At 49.6% G+C, this 20503-nt stretch overlaps 1 protein-coding gene across 7 annotated transcripts in view; it reads left to right on the forward strand.

The window, feature by feature from the left end:
* Positions 1–5057: 5057 nt before the first annotated feature.
* Positions 5058–20503, forward strand: part of RPH3AL (rabphilin 3A like (without C2 domains)) — a 42230-nt gene continuing 26784 nt past the window's right edge. The window contains exons 1-5 of one of the 7 annotated variants that reach the window (XM_075112792.1): positions 5058–5155; positions 12759–12870; positions 13983–14126; positions 16146–16275; positions 20310–20396. In XM_075112792.1, the coding sequence (XP_074968893.1) occupies positions 12794–12870; positions 13983–14126; positions 16146–16275; positions 20310–20396 (438 nt within the window). In that variant the 5' untranslated portion in view covers positions 5058–5155; positions 12759–12793. Of the gene's footprint in view, positions 5383–8051; positions 8211–12758; positions 12871–13982; positions 14127–16145; positions 16276–20309; positions 20397–20503 lie in introns of those variants that run through there. The other 6 variants (XM_075112797.1, XM_075112796.1, XM_075112793.1 and 3 more) reach the window with 6 other exon arrangements.

Here is a 20503-nt window from a genome sequence, read left to right on the forward strand (position 1 = left end):
GGTGAGCATTTTAACAGCCTCACCGGTGGGGGAGATCAGTGAGTCTCCAGAGGTAAGCCTGGATGAAAAGCAGTCACAGAAACTCTAGCAACAGTTGCTGAAGCAATGCACCTCTTATTTATCATCCTCTCCCTGGAGATAACCAAACCTGGATTAAACCTCATGTTGCTTTCTCCCGTTCCCTGCCTGCCTCTTACCATCCCTCCTTCTGATCTATTTAGATGTGAAATTTGGCAGACGCTTGCAGTTGCATTCAGACAGGTTGTGATGAAATCAGGCTCCTAGGAGGCTGCTCCCAGGGCGGATCCCCGGGCTGCAGGCAGCACTTCTCCGACTGCCGCTAATGGTCTGATTCCAAAGTGTCAACAGCAGGGGTTTTGCAGTGGTGGTTATTACTGATGCTGTACAGCAGCCCGCAGGTCTCCAAAGCCTGCATGTGGATGAAAGGGATGGTGACACAGGGCAAAAAGGCAAGGAAAATGGGAGCAGCAGTGATGGGATGTAAATAATTCATCCAGACTGAAAAGTGAGTATAATATATTTGGAGAACAGTTGAGGGAAGGGGATTAGTTGTAGCTAGTGATGGTTGTCGTTAATTTTATTGTGATAAAACCTGACTTGCTCAGCCAAAATAAGAACCCTGTGGTAGCAGCCGGCCTGAGCTACATACAAAGAAAGTCATCATCTGACAGCTCCTGGGAGCACCAGGATGGGTAGGACCGATGTTTGTTTGCCTGGTTGATCTGCCCCTTTTGCTGCTGCAGTTGGCCAGGAGGATGCTGAGTGGTGAGGTACTCCCTGGCAGCAGATAAAATTATTCTGGAGGGGCATTGTCCCCAGGCAAATCCCCTACCCTCTTCATTACCCCTTCTGTCATTTTTCTTTGTCTCCCTTTTCTGTTTAGACTGAGAGCCTCAAACACTGCTGTGCCCAGTGCAGCCAGACTCCAGTCTCAGTGGATGTTCTACCTGCAATTCACAGTAAAAATACTAAGAACAAACTTTCCACAATCCTCTGAAGGTTTCACTGCATATAGCTTTTGAAAAGAAGCATATAGTGATTTCATAAAATAGAAGTCCAATTTGTAAACCCTTGCCAGGAAGGGTAATTGCATTCAAGCAGTAGATCTAATCTGTATGTGTAAGGGTTGTGAGATTTGTCTTTCAATTTGCTTGAATATTCCTACTGTCCTCTTCAACTTTAGCTTGAGTGTAAAATGAAGTAAAGGTACTGTTGTATTTGTTTCCTTTGGTGAGACAGGGTGTTCTAGAATCATAGAATCATTGAGGTTGGAAAAGACCTGTAAGATCATCAAGCCAATACCACCATACCTCCTGAACCATGTCCCCCCATTCGGTATAAAATCTGGGTAATGCAACAGGCAGGTGCCTCAGAGAGAAGGTTTGGGATCATGCCTTATATCCTCATGGGAAAAATTAGTAATTTTATAAGCAATTATATAGATCTGTGACATGAGGAATGCAAGCCTTAAATTCAAAGCCCAGCCTAAGCTAGTGCCAGAAAGTGGATCTTCACAGCTGTAGTGTATATGTATATGTGTTTTTTTTTTTATCAGGACATCAAAGAAATGCCCAAACCTCAAATATTTAACCCATGGCTGCTGGGTTCTAACTCAAATGTCTTTTATTTGGTGGCTGGGGCACTTTTTGACTCCAAATGCAACTACACTGAGAAATTCCTCTAGATTTCCCTGTGGAACCAGTTTACTCTGAAACGTGCATAATTCTCCTGTGCCACAGATGCATTGAAACTGCGTATAGACCCACTGCACTGGTTGGCTGAGGAAGTCATCCTGTGAAATGTTAGAGTTGATGCTGTAGGCTTACCTTGAACAAGGAAAAGAGAATTAGACCTGAGACTTATTCGTGCAATCAAAAGGAGCAGTGGATCAGAATAGGGAGTTTGTCTTTAAAACAGGTCAAAAAGCAGCTTAATTTGCTATGAAGCATCACTATCCTTTAAATGTTTCTGTTGTCTTATGTATTCTTGAGCCAGGTGTGCTCTACAGGCAAGATTTTTTTGTTCAGATTAGGGACTGAATCATTGACCTTTTTATTGAGCAATGATAATTAGAGGGATGAATACAAATCGAATCTCTGAGGACCAAATGGTAAAGGATTGCAATCAGAGTAACAGCTTGGAGAAAATTCCTGGCCTTCTTGCAGTGAATTGCAGCACAGCTGGACTGAGCTGGAGCGGTCGGGGCGATGGGAAGGGAGTGCCAAACATCTCTGGCTGTGGCAGCTCCTTGCCAGTTGTCAGCTTGTGCACCAAGGAAATGGTCTTTCAGAGATAAGCAGCCAGCCAATTTGGCCTTTGGTTATTCTACATATTTAAAGTCACTCATAATTAATACTTCTATTATTGTTTGTGTGTTAAAACACTAATTGTCCACCTCAAATTCTTGTGTTGAATGCTGAACAGGCAGATGATGAGAATCCTTTCCTGAAGGAATCCGTGATCTAACCAGAAACGACAGCCAAACCGTGGAAAGCAGAGGAGCAGCACAAGGCCTCCGCTCTGATTGCCCGGCAGGACACGGCTGAGAATGGGAGCCCAGACCCCTGCTTACCAGCCCAGCGTCCAAACCGGGAATCCCTTCCTGTAGCACTTCGGGACTGTTACAGTTAGGATTGTTTTGCTGTACAATAGGGCTGCTATTAAGCATCTGTAGTTCTTCCAGAGGACACCTTCATGCCCATGAGTTTAACATCTCTTCGAAAATGGTGGTGTTTATTTTTTATTTCTTGAGAACCCTGTCTGTCCGAGGGTGACGTGGAAAGGCTGCTCCCCAGCGTGCCATTACGTGCCGTGCTGGAAGGAGAGTGGATCAGCCCGGGGCATCTGTGGTGCAACTGTCAGCGCTGCTGATGGGCCTGCAGGAGGAGTTTGCTCTCTGTTACAGTCCTTGTCGTGTGTATATTTAAAATCTCTGGCAGCTGTGATCTGGTGAATAATTCAGTGAAAGCCATCATCAATAAAAGAGAGATTTTGAAGGGTTCTTTGGATGGAATTGGAAGTGCCTGCTTTCTGAGACACGAGTGTATTAAAAATTAACTTCATGCTATCAAGATAAAACTCATATTTAGCCTTTTTAAATTTTTAATGTAATGTCATATTTATTCTCCGTGACTTCCAGCTATCAAGGCCCAGCCTTGCAGTCGGACTCTGAAGCATCTGTGGTTCTGTGGGGATCCCGACGAGCAAATTCAACAGCAGTGTATCTTTCCCTGTGCCTATTGCTCCTGCCAGTACAGCTGGTTAAATAAGGTAATTTATCTTTTTCCTGAAGTTGGCTGAACCGTGTGCTTAATTTGTTTATGTTATTGATTGTGTGGAGGACTACCCTGGTGCGAAATGTCATCTTCTTGCACAGAAATACAGGCTCTGTATTAACTCAAACACTGCTTCCTCTGATGTATTTTTCAACACTTGCCTAAACCAAAAAGCAAAATACATACTCAGACTTGAACTCGATTTAGGTACAAGTCGGCTTAGGGTCCCTAAGCTTATACTGTGAGGTCTTGTGGATGTATGGAAATGATGGGGCTCGCAAGGGCCACTGGGTTTCTCAAGGGCAGGCTCTGAACAGGCAGTGGAAGCACAGGCTGAGGGTTTCTTTTCCTTTCTCTTTTCCTCCTCTCTTTTTCTCTCCCTCCCTTCCTGTCACAAGGCAGATTTACTCACTGCGTCCACTGGACGTTTAGACAGTAATGAGCCCTAATTTCTGTGCAAAGGAGTAATTGTTTTCCTGTGATTTTCTGTTGACTCACCGTATGATCCCAGGCTGTCACTTCATCTGGTGCTTTGCGCCCCCCTCCCTGTGCTGCATGGGACAGTAATTTGCACTTGCACCGCTCTCCGAAACGCAGAGCGAGACATGTTTTATTACGATGAAGCGTGAGGCAGTGGGCTGCAAGCAATGGCTGAACGCGGAAGGAAAGCCACGCCAGCCCCTTGGTCCCTCGCTCCCCGTGCAGGGAGCTGGCTGGAGCGGGGCAGCTGGGTTTATCTTGACACCCTGAGGCCACGTTGGGCCCACGCTGTACCCGGTTTGCAATCCTTCCTGCGGACTGGGCTTTTACTGGTGTGGGGACCCCGTTCATGGGACCATCCACAGCAGTCCTGGGAAGAATAGCTTTACTGTAAAAAAGAAAAAAAGAAGAGAGACCAAATTTTGCCCCTGATCCCAGGCAACCTTCTGTAGCCGGTGTCTGTTATCAGGATCACTCCACAGATTTGGGCTCTTAATTTTTAAGTTACAAGCTCCCCGTGGTTGTCCCGGGCCCAGCAGGTCACCTTGCTTTGCTCCGGGATGCTCTTGTTAAGAACATTTTTTCCCCCTGCAAAATTAATTTTTTGTGGTGGGGTTGGTTTTTGCTGTCAGTTTGGTTTGTTTGCTTGTTTCTTGGGGATTTTTGTGGGCTTTTTTGTTTTTGTTTTGCTTTGGGGTCTTGGGTTTGCGGGTTTTGCTTGGTTTATTGTTATTGTTTGTTTGTTGGGTGGTTTGTTTCGTTTGGGTGGATTTGTGTTTTGTTCTGGGTTTGGGATTATTTGGTGGTTTTGGGTTGTGGGTTTGTTTGTTGTTGTGTTGGTTTTTTTTTGTTATTTGGGGTTTTTTTTCATTCTTTGGGGTTTTTTTTCGGGGTGGGGGGTGGGTTCTTTTGCTACCGGCTTTCCTTGTTTGTAGTTTGGGTTTTTTGGTTTTTCCCGTGAGTTTTTACTCTTTCCTGGGGATCCCGCGCGCGGCCGCCCGGTCCCCGCCCACCCCCCGGGCGGGAGGGGGCTGCCCGCAGCCCTGCGGGGCGGCCCCGCTCCCGACCCCCGGAGCTCCGGGCCGGGCCTTGGCGGCGGCCGGCGCGGGGCGGGCCCGGGGCGGGGGTGCGGGGCCCGGGGCGGGCGGCGCCGCCGGTGCGCTCCGTTTCCGCCTTGTCCCGGGGGAAAAGGGGTGGCTCCGGGCCGTGTCCCGGGCGCGGCCCGTGGCGGAACCGGCCGCGGGAGTTTTGCCGGGGCGGCGAGAGCGGGGCCGGGCCGGAGGGTGTGCGGGGAGGGCGCTGCCCGGCCCGCAGCTGTCGGCGGGAAGGGCGCGCGGGAGCTTCGTGCGGAGGAGCTTCAGGCAGAGTTTCAGGTGTCGGTACGTGCTGGGAAGCTGCTGTGCCCCGGGGCCGTGGGTATGGCCCCTTCCCCTGGCGAGCTGCGACAGGGGAGCAGCTTTTGGGGGGGCTTGGGGCACCTGCACTCGGAGCTGCACTGCTGGGAGAGTCTTACCTAAAATGCTGCTGTCAGCTGTCCAGAAACACAGCAAGGTGAACTGCACAAGGCTGAATTTAGGTGGCATTCACCTCCTGAAGATAACCGAATGTAAGTGACAGGTGTGGGGGGAAACAAGCCGGGAGCAGGAGGTTGAAAGTGACGTGTTCCATCGAAAAAATTATTAGCCCGTGTGCTTTTGGGAGCCGTTGGGCTTGTGCATGTTGTGTGGTGGGAGCAGCCATGTGCGTCTTACGGAGGGCGGATTGTCGTGGTTCTTTCGGGCACTCTGACATGGGGTGATGGGTGCTGTTGTGTGTGCAAGTACGAACGACGTGCTGTGCCCACCCCAGGGTTTTCAGTCTGCCGCAGTTTGGGTCAGGTGTTCACGAGGGCAAAGTTCATGGCTTGGTTTTTGCTTGTACCAACAACATCCAGGGTGATGTGTGGTGTTCAAAGGCTTCCTAGGATGCTTAAATCCAATACTATAGCTTAAGGATGCTGAGAAAGGGTATTTCATCTCCAGATGTGATGGCAGGCCTGTGGCTCGGAGCTGTGCTGGATAGCAGACTTTTGGCAAGGCCTGGGGTCAGGCTGCTCAGCAGAGTTTCTTTGCTGGCTGTGAATGTGCTTTTCCTGGTTCACTTGAGGTTACCCGCAAAACAGGCTGGCACGCGGTTCTCCTGCAAGGGATTCCTTGACGAACGCTGGCCCTTGCTCAGTGCTTCTCTGCTATGTCTAATTCTTTTTAAGAAACTTGATGCTTCTCTGGAGGCTGGGAGGTGCTGATTCCAACCTCTAGCCGCAGAAGGCCTCCTGAGCTTTTTAGCATATCAGAATAGTGAAATGAGTCTCTCTAATTGGCCATTTATATGCTAATTTGCTTCTCCTAGGCCTATGCCAGATCAACCTGCCCCAGAATGTGAGTCAGAAAGAGCCTCCTGTCTTCATTAATTATTCACTTTGCACAACACACCTGCCTGGCTGGGGATTAGAAGGAAATAGGGCCAAAGGCTGATAAATAAAGATACACCTTGGCAGGTAGAATAGTGCTGGCCTTCCTCCCCAGCATCGTAGGGGAGCTGGAAGACTGCTTTGCTTGGGTAAAAACTGGTTCTTTATAGCTTACCATATATCAGGTAGCCACGCTAATAAGTGCCCCTCATTAATACAGGATTGTTGGTACCGTATGTCAGTTTTCCTGTAGAGCTGATTTTATCTCCCCACTTGTAGGACTGGCACAGACCTCCAGGGCATTGTATTTTATAAGCTTTTTAACAAGCTTTGTCTTAAAAGGAGTTAGGCTTCTTGCCACTACTGCTAGAACTGGGAAGCAACTCTGGTGCGTGGGAACCTTCTTTGTTTTCCCCCCAGACCTCATCCCCGCTGGCTCCTTTTCCAACTTGGCCTTGCGTGGTAATGGCACTTCTCTCCCTTCCCATGTGCTGAGGCCAATTTGTGTTTACCTTGAGCTGAGCCAACCAAAATCAAATGCAAGGCTCCAAATGAGGTCTTCCATGTGTCGCTGGTGCTGGTACTACTTAGACTGAGCTTTCATGGTGGGAGGAACCGGGAGAAAGTCTGTCTAATTGGGTTCTTAAGTTGTTGTCCCAAAGCTTGCCAAGGCTTTGTGGTGTTTATGTGGAGGTTGTGTTTTCCTTGTCTCTGTTGGCCCAAGCCTCAGAGCTGCAAGTCAAGTCTGATCATATTGGATTCCTTCTGCCGCTTGGCTCTCCGTCTGCTGCTGAGGGTTTGCACTAACAGTGGGGATTTGTCACAGTAAGAAATTGCAAAAGGCCGTTTCTCAGCCGTGCCCCTGTGTGCCGGCCCAGCTCTCTCCCTTCCTGAGAGCCGGCAGCAGGAAGGTGATGAGGATTGTTTGGCCCTTCTGCTTCCTCCCCGCTTAGCGCCTATGAAATGTCAAGGCTTACAGCAGGCTCCTTTGCCACTGGAGGGGCTGAGAAACTGCTAGATGTAGGTGTGAAGGGGTAGCTCAAAGTGGTTTGTGTGTGTTTTATAAAGTCCTGATTCAGTCCAACACTTGTACAGGCACAGTTACTGCCCTTCTCTGGCTCTGAGACTTGGCCGTGTCTTGAAAGTCAAGTGTGCGTCTTCTGCCATGCTTCTACAGCTGCAAGGGTTATTCTGTCACTTTAAAACAGTTGTGTGCTTTGAAATACAACCGTGGCACTCAGATCTTTAAAACACGAGGGGAAGACTTGCATCTGGACTAAATAGCCTTTCCCTGCCTGCTTTACTTGTCTCCCTGCTGTGCGACTAGTGTCTGGGAGGAAAAGGGACTGGCCAGCGGTGGGTGAGAGAGAGAGGCTAGGTTAACCTTATCTATCTCTGCTAGTCATTTATCCTCTGTCATAGCAACAAGAGCAAACACTCACTTAGTTGCTAAGGTTTCCTGGGGATAATGGGGTCTGGTGCACAGAGCACAGAGTAATTACACTGCTTCTTTGAGGGAGCAGCAGCTAAAAGGAAAAACAGGCCAGCATGATACCTGGTGCGAGCTGGGAGTCCTGGTGGAGGTGATGCCCTCAAAGCAGGCAAGTTAATTACACCAGCACAGCTCGGCTTGGGAATTGGGACCTTATCTCTGGCCAACTGTTTAATTTTTATTTTTTAAATGAAGTATTTAAAAAAAAGCCTAATTAATTTCCTATAAAAACAAATTAATGTAGACATGAGCTGCTTAGCAGGAATAACCAGGCAAATGAAAGCTGACTGGAGAGCTCCTTATGGGCCTGTATAGGACATTTTTGTATTTGCAGGGCTCCGAGGAATTCATGCTTCATGGGCACGTGTAATCAACCCAGCTGCAGGAGGGCTCGTGCAGGCTGTGCTTTTGCTGCCGTGAGGAGGTGTTCTTTACTGCAGTAACTACCTCAATGCCAACAAGACCCATCAGTTTTAACTTTGATGTAGTCAAGGTAAAGTTAAAGTGTGTTTGAGGTGGAGGAGCGGGGAAGGGACTTGGTGTAGCAAGTAAAAGTGTACATGAGCTGAAAAAGCGAGCTGATAAACTTGGGACAGAAAAATATTATGGGTGTTAAATACAGAGCTACAGCCTGGCTCAGGGAGTGCATGATCCAGGAGTCTCTGGAGGCTGGGAGGGTATTCTGGAAAAGTATTGCTGTGTTGTGCTCTGTTCTTATACTCTTCTTTAAGAATCTGCTCTTGGAGCTGGTCAGATAGCAGGTACCATGCTCGCTGAACCTTTGGCATGACGTGCTACGACTGTGCTCTGTTATTAAGGTAAAAATACGTGACATTCATGTTGCTATTCTGCTGAGAAAACTGGCCTTCTTTCACAGAAGAGCCTGAAAGTCTTTGAAGGGTGTCATGTCAAAGGTCTGTGTGTGCGTACTTCTGTGAGCCAGGGCTAGCTCTGGACGTGCTGATGTGGCAACCTTCTGCCATTGCCGCTGCCGTTTGTAGCTGGTGCTGAATGTGCTGGTTATTGGAACAGGGATCAGGAGTACATCCATAAATACCTCCCACTGCTGTTCTGCTACTTCGGGAGGGTGTGCCTGCTGCAGGATCCATGGCAGTGTGGCTTGGTGGGGTGGCTTGGAAGGGTGCTTGCCTCTCCCCAGCCTGTGCCTGGAAGACTTGCTGCCCCACAGCTGGCTGCAGCCCACCTTCATCCTCCAGTCCAAGAAGTGGGAACTGTCCAGTAGGAAAAATCCTGCTCACTTTGCTGTCTTGCGGTCGCTCTGCGGGGATGTGGGGCCAAGTCACCAGCATGACCCAGCTGCTGTTCTCTTCGCTCAGAGCCCACCTGAAGATTTCTCCCTCACAGACTGAGGTCATGTTCTCTGGCTGTAGAGTACAGCAGAAGCAGTGCTAGAGCTCCAGGCAGAGCTGTGCTCTGTTATGCATCCTCCGAAAAGCTCCTGGCCCCATGCAAAGGGTTGGCTCTCTGCAGGACAGAGCTCCTTCCTTGCAGTGCTCCCCATACCTTCTGTGCCAAGGGCAGCCAGGTGGACTCAGATTTAATGAGGTTTTGTTTCACATGACTTCCTCCATCATAGGAAAGGAACAAACAGGTGCACGTTTTTAAAAGCAGATCATAAAGTATTGATAAGAGCTCCCTTTTAATTCTTAATTCAAGTAAAAAGCAGAATCTTAGAGTGGAAGGTTTTCTTTCTGTAACACTAAGTACCTGTGCTTCCCTTTAACTCTGTATGCAGCGTACTTGCAGCGGGGCCAAGAGCTGTGGATTTCTCTTGTTCTCTCGCTGCTAGAGACTGACTGCATCTGCCCTTTGTTAGCTTGTTGAGAGGAGCAGAGAACACGAAGGGGTTGGCTTGGTGCGGTAGGTGCTAACTGGAGCATTTTTGAGTCAGTGGTAGAGGCTGACTGCAAGAAGGCTGTTTCACCACAGCCCATAGAAATGACTCCCGTGGCTGGTGTGGTTTTGCTATCTTACTCTTTCTGATTAGGCTGATTGCACTGTACTTCTTGTCCTGTACAGAGATAAGAGGGAGGATGCTTCACGCCTTCCAGATACTGGTACCATTTCTCTGGCGTTATTCCCATGGCCACAGAAGACACTCCCTCCAGTCCTACTAGTGCTCCTGTTTCTGCCCCAGCAGACTGTGGCCTGCAGTCCCACATCATTCTTGTTTCCTTCTCCAAGGTAGTTGTGTCAAACCACACTGGGCTTTTTTCAGAGGCAAAGGTGTAAAGCCACCTGCAATGCCAGTTTACATCAGAGGGAGCAGCAGATACACAATGCTATGGAAGGAAAATACTCCTGTAAATATTTTAGGGGATGATCTACCTGAAGACTGTTCTGGGATATGATGTATCTCTAGACTGTGCTTTGTTTTCCTGCTTTCTCTGCAGATGCTGCTCTGGGAATGGTGGAGGACAGAAAACGTATGCTGAGTAACAAGAGGCAAAAGAGCATGACATTGCTTGTTTTTGTTCAGTCATGCTGAAAAAAGCGCACTGTGGTGTGAGGCTGGAGAATGTGTTCGGGTCTCTCCTGAGAAAAATACTTAGCTGATGTGCTCTATTCTGACTTGCCTTCAGCTCTGTTAGAGCAGATAAAGCTCTGCAGAGGAGGGGCAGATGCATTCAGCACTGCTTTCCACCCTGAAAGCACAGCTGCTGGCAAAGCAAACTCCTCTGCCCTGACTGTGGTATGGGGCTCATCTCCAGCTCTAGCTTTTATGCTAAACATCCCCCAGCTGCCAAGCGCTGGTCACGTCAGCGTGGTTGTGTGCATTCAGCATCGCCAGTGGACGTTGGGCGTGTGGGCTGTGCTGTTCTTCAGGTGTGCGGGAGTGGGAGGGAAGACTATGTGCTATATCTGAGGAGTAATTTAATATATGCTTTTGTGTGTGGGGGTACATGTGCATATAATCCTGTAACAACACATCACAGGCTTGGAAAATATCTGGAAAATCCCAGGTCGGCTGTTCTGTGTGAAATTGTAGCTTCTCTTTGCTTCTAACACTGGCTCGGGGGCGGGAGCCTCCATATTCTTTTGCTGTTAATGCCTGATTGCTCCCCTGTGTGTGAGCCGCTGTGGGACGTGTGTGGGGACTGCATTCTCTCCTTGCTTGAGATCATGAAGATGATGAAAAGAGCAGGAGGTGTGCTGGGACCAGATGGAAATGCAAACCCACAGCATGTGTGGCACTGAGCAGAGCGGGGGGAGTAGTTGGTAACTCGAAGATGGGAGGATTCAGGGATTTCTTCTAGGGACGATCCCTTTCAAAAGTGATCACCTAAACTAATGTAGGAAAGGTGTAAAAAACTGTGTGTGACACTTCTGTCTGTCCTTCCTGTCTCAGCCCTCTTTCTCTGCCAGACTTTTCCTGCAGCCACCCATCTCCTCCATGCCTCGCTTTGCTGTACAGTTGGACTGTGCTGCTGAGCATCGTGCTGAATTGTTAGAGCCTTCACCCTTTCTATACAGCTGTCCCCTTGTACCAAAAGAAATCTGCTTCGTGTGGAGTTCCTCCTTTTCTCTTCTGGCTGTTGCAAGCACTGAGTTTTCAGACTCTCCCCAGAAACTGGATGGTCAGAGAGGAGGGAACCAGTTCATTGTAACCGTTTTGGCTCTCAAGGCTGCGGTGGGCTTTGGCAGGACATAGCTGTCAGTTCTCTAACGCGGGTTAGTGTTTCCATGCCGAGGGGTGAGTGCGGTACATGTGAGCTCAGCGTAGGGAGAGAGATCGATGTGCACAAGCTGTGCGCTTGCCTGCGTGAGAGGGCCAAGGCCGTGCAGCCTCCGATGCCTCTGCGCCTGGCACAGAAGCAGAAAGCTCTGTGTGTCAGCAGTAGATAGCAAGCGTAGGTACAGCACGCTGAACCACGGGCACTGCGGCGGTAAGTGTGCTGTGGACTGAGACTGTAACATGTGTTTTCTTGGGAACTACTGCACAGCTGGCAGGTGATATACCTTGCCTGCTGTTGTATCTGATTTTTGTTTGCCAAACGGCATTAACCACGTTATCTCTGCATAGGAGGTATGGTTTCAAAGCTGGCAAGTGTCTATTCTGGGGAAGGTAAGTATTAATACCTAGAAATGTATGCGTTAGGGCTCATGAGACACCTGCTCTGCTGGAGAGCAAATCCAGCTGGAGAAAAGCTTGGTACATCAAGACTAGTTTTACCCCCACAGAAATCTTTTGGCTGCGTCTGTTTCTTGGTGCTTTCTGTTCATCAGAGCTGTGGGTAGGACTCAGAACTGCTTAGCTGCAAAGCCCCTTTTGGGGATTTGTTTCTCCCATGAGTGCGTGGAATTTGGCTCTTGCTGCCTTTACCGATGAATTCACAGTGAAATTGTCATTGAACACAAGGAACCACTGGTGGGACCATGCTGGTTACAGGAGCCGCAGCAGGAGATCTGCTGCAAGAGGTGCTGTCTTAAACATCAGAGAATGCAAACAAGCTGCTATTGTAGGCTGTAGTTATAAATATCAGGCTATTATGGAGGCAGTTTTAATGAACGAAATGACTTGCTACTATTCATGCTGATTGTAGCGTGGGTTTTTGTTTGTTACCCCATTAAGAGGTAAAAAAAAAAAGCAACTGTAGTTTCTTTGTGTCCTTTAGAGTGGCTTTCTCTGTCAGTACTGCAGCGTTGGGGCTCTAGAGGTGGTGGGGCACAGGTTATTCTTACAACAATGCTTTTCTCTAGTTTGAAATGAAAAATCAGAACTGACAAAGAGTCACTGGCTTTTTTTCAGAGTACCATAAAATCTAAACTTCCAGCCTTGTCTTCAAGGTATTCAAAGGTATTTATTTGCTTATGTTTTATGAGGATGATGGTATGTTTTTATTGCTGTCAGTGGGTGACAGCCTGTCTACTTCCACTGTGTGTGACGCCAGCATGTCACTTCTGCTTGCCAGAAGACTGGTCCTTCAGAGTGGTTAATAAGGTTGTGCCAAGCACTGCCCTGTGCTTTCTGGAGGGTGGGGTGGCAGCTGCGCTCAGTGCTGGTGTTTGCTTCTTACAGGTGTGATCCCTGCCGCTCGTCCCCAGCCCGGTGCCATGGCTGACACGATTTTTGGCAGCGGGACAGGCCAGTGGGTGTGCCCCAATGACCGGCAGCTGGCACTGCGAGCCAAGTGAGTCCTCACCGCCCCCCTCCTCTCCTCACAGCCTCAGCTCTGGCCCGAATGGTTTCCCGGTATCTGTGTGGAGCATTGGCCCACAGGCCTCATCCACGGCCTGGTGTTTGCCTGTCACGCAGACCCCTCTGTACCCTAGCAGTGTGACGCTTGGGCGGGACAGGCGCCTGCTGCAGAGATATGAGCCTGCCTCCAAGCCCTTCCTTTCGTGGATGGACTCCCACCACGCCCCAGCCACGCTGCAAACTCCACTGCAGGCAGCAGCCAAGCACCAAGCCCCTGCCTGCTGCAGAGTGTTAGAAAATAGGAGGTCACCCTGTGTCCGAGGGGATTGCCTGAGTGCGAACAGTGCGTGCCACTGCCACTTCTCCAGCCTTCACCTCAAAGCCTTATTAAGACAGCTGCATCTGATAGTGCCCTGCACTCTGCTAGCAGCCGTGACTTTATCCAGTGACCTCTAAACCCCTACTGAATGGTAATTAATTGAGCTGTGAAAGCTCCTGCCTGTCCCCAGTGAGCTAAGGAGAAATGTCAGCTGCTGTCTGCGAGGCGCGGAGGCAAGTGGCTTGCTAAAGTCCTCATGCAGGCCTGGATTAGGCCAAGGGAGGAAATTGCCAAATTTATATTTCTAAGCATGCCTGGTGATTTGTGTGTTTGAGCTGAGGACCTTAGAAATGCGTGATCTGGAGGGAGGAGGGCGCAGGTAATCCCTGTGTTCTGGAGTCTGCTGTTGGCATTAGTGGTGTCTGGCATCAGTACCCACCTCTGCAAGGGCACCCCCAGGGTAGCCAGCCCTAGGTGCGCTGGTTTTCTTTATGGGCAGAGTCAAACAGGAGTGAGGACATGGAGTGGTAAAATACAAACTGGAGCAGAAAGGAAATGAGAGGGCAGGGAGAGACAGCGCAGCACTTGGTGCTGCTGGAGGAGTGACGTGGTGATCTGGTCAGTGAGGAGAGACTCCTGCTTTGGGCTTTAGCCAGGGAACAGACTTCTCTGATGGAAGGCTGATGCAGGCTCTGTGTGCCTGGCAGGTTTGGCCTGTGGGGCAGGTCAGGGGGTTTTGTGCTTTGCTTTCACAGCTTAATTCTTCCTTCCACTCCCTCCCACAGGCTCCAGACTGGCTGGTCGGTGCACACGTTCCAGACTGAGAAGCAGAGGAAGATGCAGGCTCTGAGCCCGCAGGAACTTGAGGTCATTCTGGAAGTCATCCGCAAGGCGGAGAAATTGGACATCATCGAGCAGCAGCGCATTGGGTACAGTCGTGTTCTTTGTCCCCTTCCCTCAGAAGGAAAGGTCAGCGCAGACAGAGGAGTAGCTCTCCTGACTGCCTGAGCTCAGCCTTTTATCAGTCAGAGCATCCCTTTGGTCAGTTATTTTCCCCTCCCATGTTGCTTGTTTGGAGGTGATGAACATTAGGAAGGATGTGATGTTTTCCTTCTCCCAATGTTTGAAGCTTTTCTCATGCCTTCTTTGAGCCTTGGGGCTTGCTGTGGTTGCAGCTACTGATACAGTCCCTGGTAAATGCAGCCTGTGCTAAGGCAGCTGCCCAAGTGTCTCTGGAAGAGGCTGGGGAAGATGCAGAGCTGGGCAGCTGCATCCACTGCTAGTGGACACCACGGTTCAGAAACTGCTGCTGGCAGTACAGTTAGGTTTTCCCTTGTCTGCAGCAGCCCCCTGGGATTTTGCCTGGAGCTGTGAATGAGTTTGTTCTAGTTGGCTGAGCCCTCTGGAAGGGGTTTGCTTGCTTGAATTATTTAATTTATGGGCATCCTTTTGCTGCTGCAGATTTCCATTTGCTTTCAGTCCTGCTGGAGGTCAGCCTCAGCTGTGCCTGTGGTCATCCTACGCTGACTGCCTTTAAAGCTGGGGAGTTTGGCAGTCCTGCAGCATTTCCCAGCAGTGTTTCATGTTCATGAGACAGGAAATCCCTGTGACTCCCAGCCCATGCCCAGCAAACCCAGCTTCCTGCCCCTGTGCTTCACTCTGTCCGTGTTCAGTGCACGTTAGTGAGTGCTAACAAAAATGGACAGTGCTGTTTGTGTGGTACGTGGGAGACCACAGCAGCTCCAGAAGCAGCCAGCGACCCTGAGGGGCCGATCGTTCCTGTGTGGTTGTTGGAATAGCTTGCAGAAAGCGAGAGGCCTGCCGTTCCCATGCTGAAGCATTCTCTGAAATGCCTTTGTTAACTTCTGGGAGTTCTCTTGTGCTAAAGTCAAGGATCATAAATCCAGTAACAATGGCTCAGCCTGGTTGTGCTGTCTGACCTCATCACCATAGGCAGTACCTCTTTCAAACAGACCTTGCCTTCCTCTCAGTGTGGGACTTGGTTGATGGGACATTAGCGCTAATGAGAATGGGGTTGCATGGATAGCAGGGCTGCGTTTCCTCCCTGAGCTCCATGCATGCACATGGCTGTGGCTGGTCGCTGCCTCTGATAAATGGCCTGTCTGTTATCGTCCCCATCTACAAATGGATGCCTGAGAATTGCCAAGCAGTGATCTCATGACAGCAGCCTCGCTCTGCATGCTCTCCACATCCTGCATCCTAATTGCTTATGCCGCCTTCCTTCCCTTTCGTAGTCCTGCTGCTACGGACATTGTGCATACATATGTGCTTCCTGTCTTCCAGGCGGGCTGTTGAATGAAGCAGGGAGCAGTTAACTGGCATTCCTGTACTGTAGCCGGGCTCATTTTGGTCTGATGCCTTGTCTGGCTGTCTTGCTTCTAATGGGATGTGGGCAAGTGATGCACCTGCAGTGCTGCTTTCAGTGAGTGTATGAAAGAATGCAGCAGGGCTTGGCAGGTCTAACTCCTCTGCCCTTTCCTGGTGCTGTCTGACTTGCCCTGATCTGAGCACTAAATGCTTTTCCTGGTCTACAGGCAGGAAATCATTGTGCTGAGACTGTGTGGCCCCAATGACACTGAGCTCCTAAAGGGTGCTGGGACCAAGCCCCTCTTGTGAGCTGTCTGTGCTGCACCCACTAGCTGAGTCAGGCCTGTCAGTGGTATTTGCAGTTTTGATTATTCTGGGCTTAGTGAGCATCTGTAGATGGATTTACAGAGGTTTGTATCTTCTGAAGTCCAAGAGCCACCTGATGGGAAGCACTGAGTGCAGAGGCTGAAGTGAAAGTATGTGTAGCCCCAGCAAGGGGCCCAGAACTGCACGGAAGCAGCAAAGGTAGCACGTCTGCAGGCTTTCGGCATGTCTCAGTACCATGTGTTTCTACTTCCAAGGTGAATGCTGTGACCTCTGCTCTGCCTCGTTCCCTGCAGGCGCCTGGTGGAGCGGCTGGAGAACATGAGAAAGAACGTGATGGGCAACGGCCTCTCCCAGTGTCTGCTCTGTGGTGAGCTGCTCGGGCTGCTGGGCAGCACGTCGGTCTTTTGTCAGGATTGCAAAAAGGTGGGTTTGGTCACACAGGTTCTGCCTGTTCCTGGTAGCAGATCTGTCTAAAAAAGGCCGCTAGGCCTCTTGGAAGCTGGATAGCTCTGCAAAGTTAATTTACCTTAGCTCCACTTCTCTAGGTTGGTGTTGTCAAACCATCAGGTTTTCTCATGGACCTTGGTTAGCTTATTCCTCAGGAGCCTGAAGTGCCTAAACTGCACTTAGTGGTGAGATGGGGGTGCATCAGCCCCCTCTGCACCTCCCAGTCTGGGGTTGGAGGGTGGGAGAAGGGGCAGGAATGTGTAGCTATCAGAGGCAACGCATAAAAGGGTCTGTGTGCTTTACTGTTATTTACTGCAAGGTCTGCCTTTAGACCTTCCAGTAACGTCTCTTCAGAGGACTCAAGTCCATCTTCAAGTTCCAAACCAGTGTAAGATTTCCAACCCTAATTCATAAATTAGCCCACGTGTCAGTGACTGCCTGTGTTTGCCTATGTTGTTGGCAGGACTGCACAGGTGCTGCCTGAAAGGCAGCATCGGTTTGCAGGGAGACTGCTGTTCTACCAGTGCGCTGAGGGATGGTTGTTTCTCCTCTAGACTCTGCAGCCAAGGGGTTAATCTGTATTGCTGTGGAGATGATGATCTCCAAGGCAACCACCTTATCCTCCCTCTGCTGGGAGGCTGTTTTTCCTGCACTTGAAGCCCATCTTTCCCTGGGGAGATACCTCAGTAAGTGGCTTTGCCTCAGCGTGTTGCCTGGGGAGAGGTGAGGGTACCTGCTGGGTGTAGGAGTGTTTCTGACTTGCTGATGATAGGATAGAAGGGAGCAGCCTGTGCTGACTCTCTCCCTGGTGGGTACTGGAGCCAAGGAGATGTTTGCCCGTGTCACCCACCCTGTCCCGTGGAGCCCACAGGACAGACTTATTAAAACTGGCTCCTTTACCATGGAGTGGTGCGTGTTGGCACCTCTGTGGTTAAGCAGCCGTGCAGGCCATGATGGAGAACCTTTCCTGCTGGCGCTGCTGGAGTTGTGAGATACACTTCTCATGCAGAGCAGGCTGCTGGGCTGGCCTTGCACAGGTCTGCAGTTGGCTGCAGCACTGCTGGGCTTAGAGCTCTTGTAAGAGAGGGAAGGGAGGTGGGTACCCCTTGCAGTCAGGACCAAGGTCCCAGCATCCCTCCATACGTGCTTGCTGGGCGGGGAGCTGGTGTGGGCTGTGCTGCCTTTGCTGCCGAGTGAGTTTCTGCACTGGATCCCATTTGCAGAAGTAGCTAGGCTGAGGCAGGGGTTATGCAGGGAGGACTGCTTGTGAGGCAGTGACTGGGAAAGTAAATGCAAATCTTTGAACCCCTGGGTCCTAAGCCAGGGATAAAATAGCTTTTTAGGGAAGGAAGCAGCAGTAAAGTACTGGGAAGTGAAAGGTCCAGTTTAAACGGGAGCTACAGAGCAGCTTGGAGTAGAGCATGGGCTCTAAGCACACATGTCTGTGGAGAGTAAAGGGCTGGATGGCAGACAGGAGACGGCTAGCAGTTTCCTGAATTTCAAGCACGCAGAATAACAGGATGTGCTGTATTCTTGCCTTCTTCCCTTGGCAGTTCTGCTCTCACCTTGTCCGAAGCCAGCTAGGTCACGTTGCCACAGCACTTTCTAACCTCCTTCCTGTGAGCCTTGTACACTAATGAGGTGGCAAAAGCTGGCGCAGACACTTCCCTGCCCTGTCCACTTGCAGTTGCAGGTAGGAACCCCTCCAGCTAGTGAGCCTGTGTGAGCCCGAGGCTCTGGGAGGGCTCTGACCCGAAAACCCTAGAGAAGGGATATTTTTTTTCTGTGATTATTCCCTTTTTGTCTGGAGTCCGTTGGGCAGTTCAAGGGGGTTTCATATCCAGGTTGATTTAAGGCGAGACCCTATTTTCCCAGTGTGCATTTTGCAGCTGCTTTCAACTTGGCTGTACTTTTCAGCTGCGTGCAAGCTCAGGAGAGTGCTGATGGGGTGCCCTGGCCTTCTCCCCTTACTGGTTTTTGATGTTGTGCAGTGAATTCAGGGAGCAGTCAGCCCTTCGGCAGAGCAGATAGGGTGGACTGTTACTTTAAGCTTGTTTCCTCTTGTCCAGGGATATCCATCACTCGTGCAGTGTTGTATGCAATAAGCAATGACTTGTCAGGGAATTATGGATTTTTAAAGTTCATATTTTTCTTGCTAGTGTTGCTCTGTTACCGTCTCATTGCAGCCCATTTAATTCAATAGCAGGAATTGTTTTAATGATGCATCTGAAAAGTAGCAAAGAACTTACTTCAGCAAGTCCCTTCTGCTGAAGAGGGGGTTTATATTTCTTGTAGCCTGGTGGATTTTTCTAAGTGCCACTTTCTGTTTTATGAAGAATATTTTTAATATTATTTTTTATTATCTTGGAAATAAATGTATTATGGCAAGACAGGTATGCAAATCCAGATGTGTTAACAATAGCAGTAGTTAGACAAAGCATAACGTGCCATTTACCATGCAGAGGGTATAAAAGGTGAAATATAGGTAGGAGAAGAAAGTGCTTTATCTTGTGTTTAACGAGGAATGGGGCTGTGTTTAATGTCCTTGATTTTTATGCCTTCTGAGGGGTTGCGAGTGATGCTCAATTTTCCAGCTAGCCTGCAGAGAAGGGGAGGAGGAAATCCCTGTTTTATATTGGAACTTTCAAAATTTATGGCTAGGAATAAAATCATTTGGAAACTTCCACTAGAGGGAGTGTTTGAATGTGCTATATGTGTGGGGATTGGGATCTTTGAGGGTATTTAAGTCTGAGTTGCTCCCTCAGATTTTGGTTTGAGGGAGGGAGAATTTGGGGTAGTTCAGGGTGGTGTCTGCTAATTGCATCTGCAATCCCTCTTGGCTTGGGTAGCACCATGCTGAGTATTGATGCACCAGACCCAAGAGGTTGCTCCTTATTTCTCTGGGAGGATGAGGGCGAGGACAGGAACAGAGCTGGAGAGGAGCTCTCTGTGGGGCTGCTGGTGCCGCCTCCCCCTTTCTGTGCCCCATGAGTCAGGGGCAGACCTGCCTCTGGACTGCGCTGACCAAAATAGTTGGGTGGGGTTACGCATGCAGTGAAGCCATTGCCTCAGGTACCATCGTTCTGTCGCTCTCCTCCTCCGGGCGTGGGCACTGAGGGCTGAGCGAGCCACTGAGACTTTCGTCCCTGGACATGATCCTCCTGGCTCAGAGGAGAAGCAGCAGCCTCTGGTTAGGGGGATACGTAAAACCTTAGCTGGGGAGATTAAATTCACATGTCTCTCTAAGCAAGGTTCCGCTCTCCAGGGCCCTCTTGTGAGTGGTTTTTGCTGTGAGGATCAAAGAATTCATCCAATTTCTCATTCAAGCTGTAAGCCAAGCCTGATACACATCAGGTTCATTATATAATATTAGGTGATTCAGGTTGTAAACGGCTTGTAATGCCAGCGGAGACATGAAAGTTCCTTTGTGCAGCAATAGAGGCTGTGCAGCGCTATCAAGCATTCCGCTCAGGAAATGTGCGTGTAGGCACAGTCGTGCCCGCTTCCTAAGCAGCCACAAATCAATAGCTGCTGAGTGCGTGCTGAAATGGAGGGGAAGCCATGGGGTTTAAGGCTTTGTATGTGAGGGAAGGGAGGAGAGGATTTCCAATCTTGCACAAACTAGCGCTTGTTTTGTACTTGGTTACAGCTGCTTTCCAGTGATTGGGTTTTAGGATTTAGAGGAATTAAGAAAACCATTCTAGCAATATGCCTGTTGGTCATGGGGTTTGACTTGCCGTGTCCAGTTCTCTTCTCATCCTGCAGCCAAGGATTGTAGTGTGGATTTGCCTTTGTCTCAGGTCCATATAGACCTGAAGCAGCTTCCCGTGATCAGTGGTTCTCCAGGATGAATGAGAAAATTGTGCCATATTTAGGTTTTTAAGGAAAGCAAAACAGAACTGTTGGGACAGAAACTTCTCGACTTTCTCTTCCCAAGGTCTATATGGCTGTGGGGAGTTGCTAACACCACCTTTTTTTTTTTTCCTTTTTCTCCTTTCTCCTTGTTTCAGAAAGTTTGTACCAAGTGTGGAATAGAAGCCTTTGGAACCCAGAAACATCCTCTTTGGTTGTGCAAGATCTGCAGTGAACAGAGAGAGGTAAAATGCAACGGTGGAGAGAGAGGGCTCAGCAGCGCGTACCTACCTGCCCCAAGTCTGTGCTGAGTGTGCGTGGGCTCTTCCCTGTGCCTGGGCACTGGGAAGGG

The sequence above is a fragment of the Phalacrocorax aristotelis genome, chromosome 18, assembly GCF_949628215.1.
Source record: "Phalacrocorax aristotelis chromosome 18, bGulAri2.1, whole genome shotgun sequence".
NCBI lineage: Eukaryota > Metazoa > Chordata > Aves > Suliformes > Phalacrocoracidae > Phalacrocorax > Phalacrocorax aristotelis.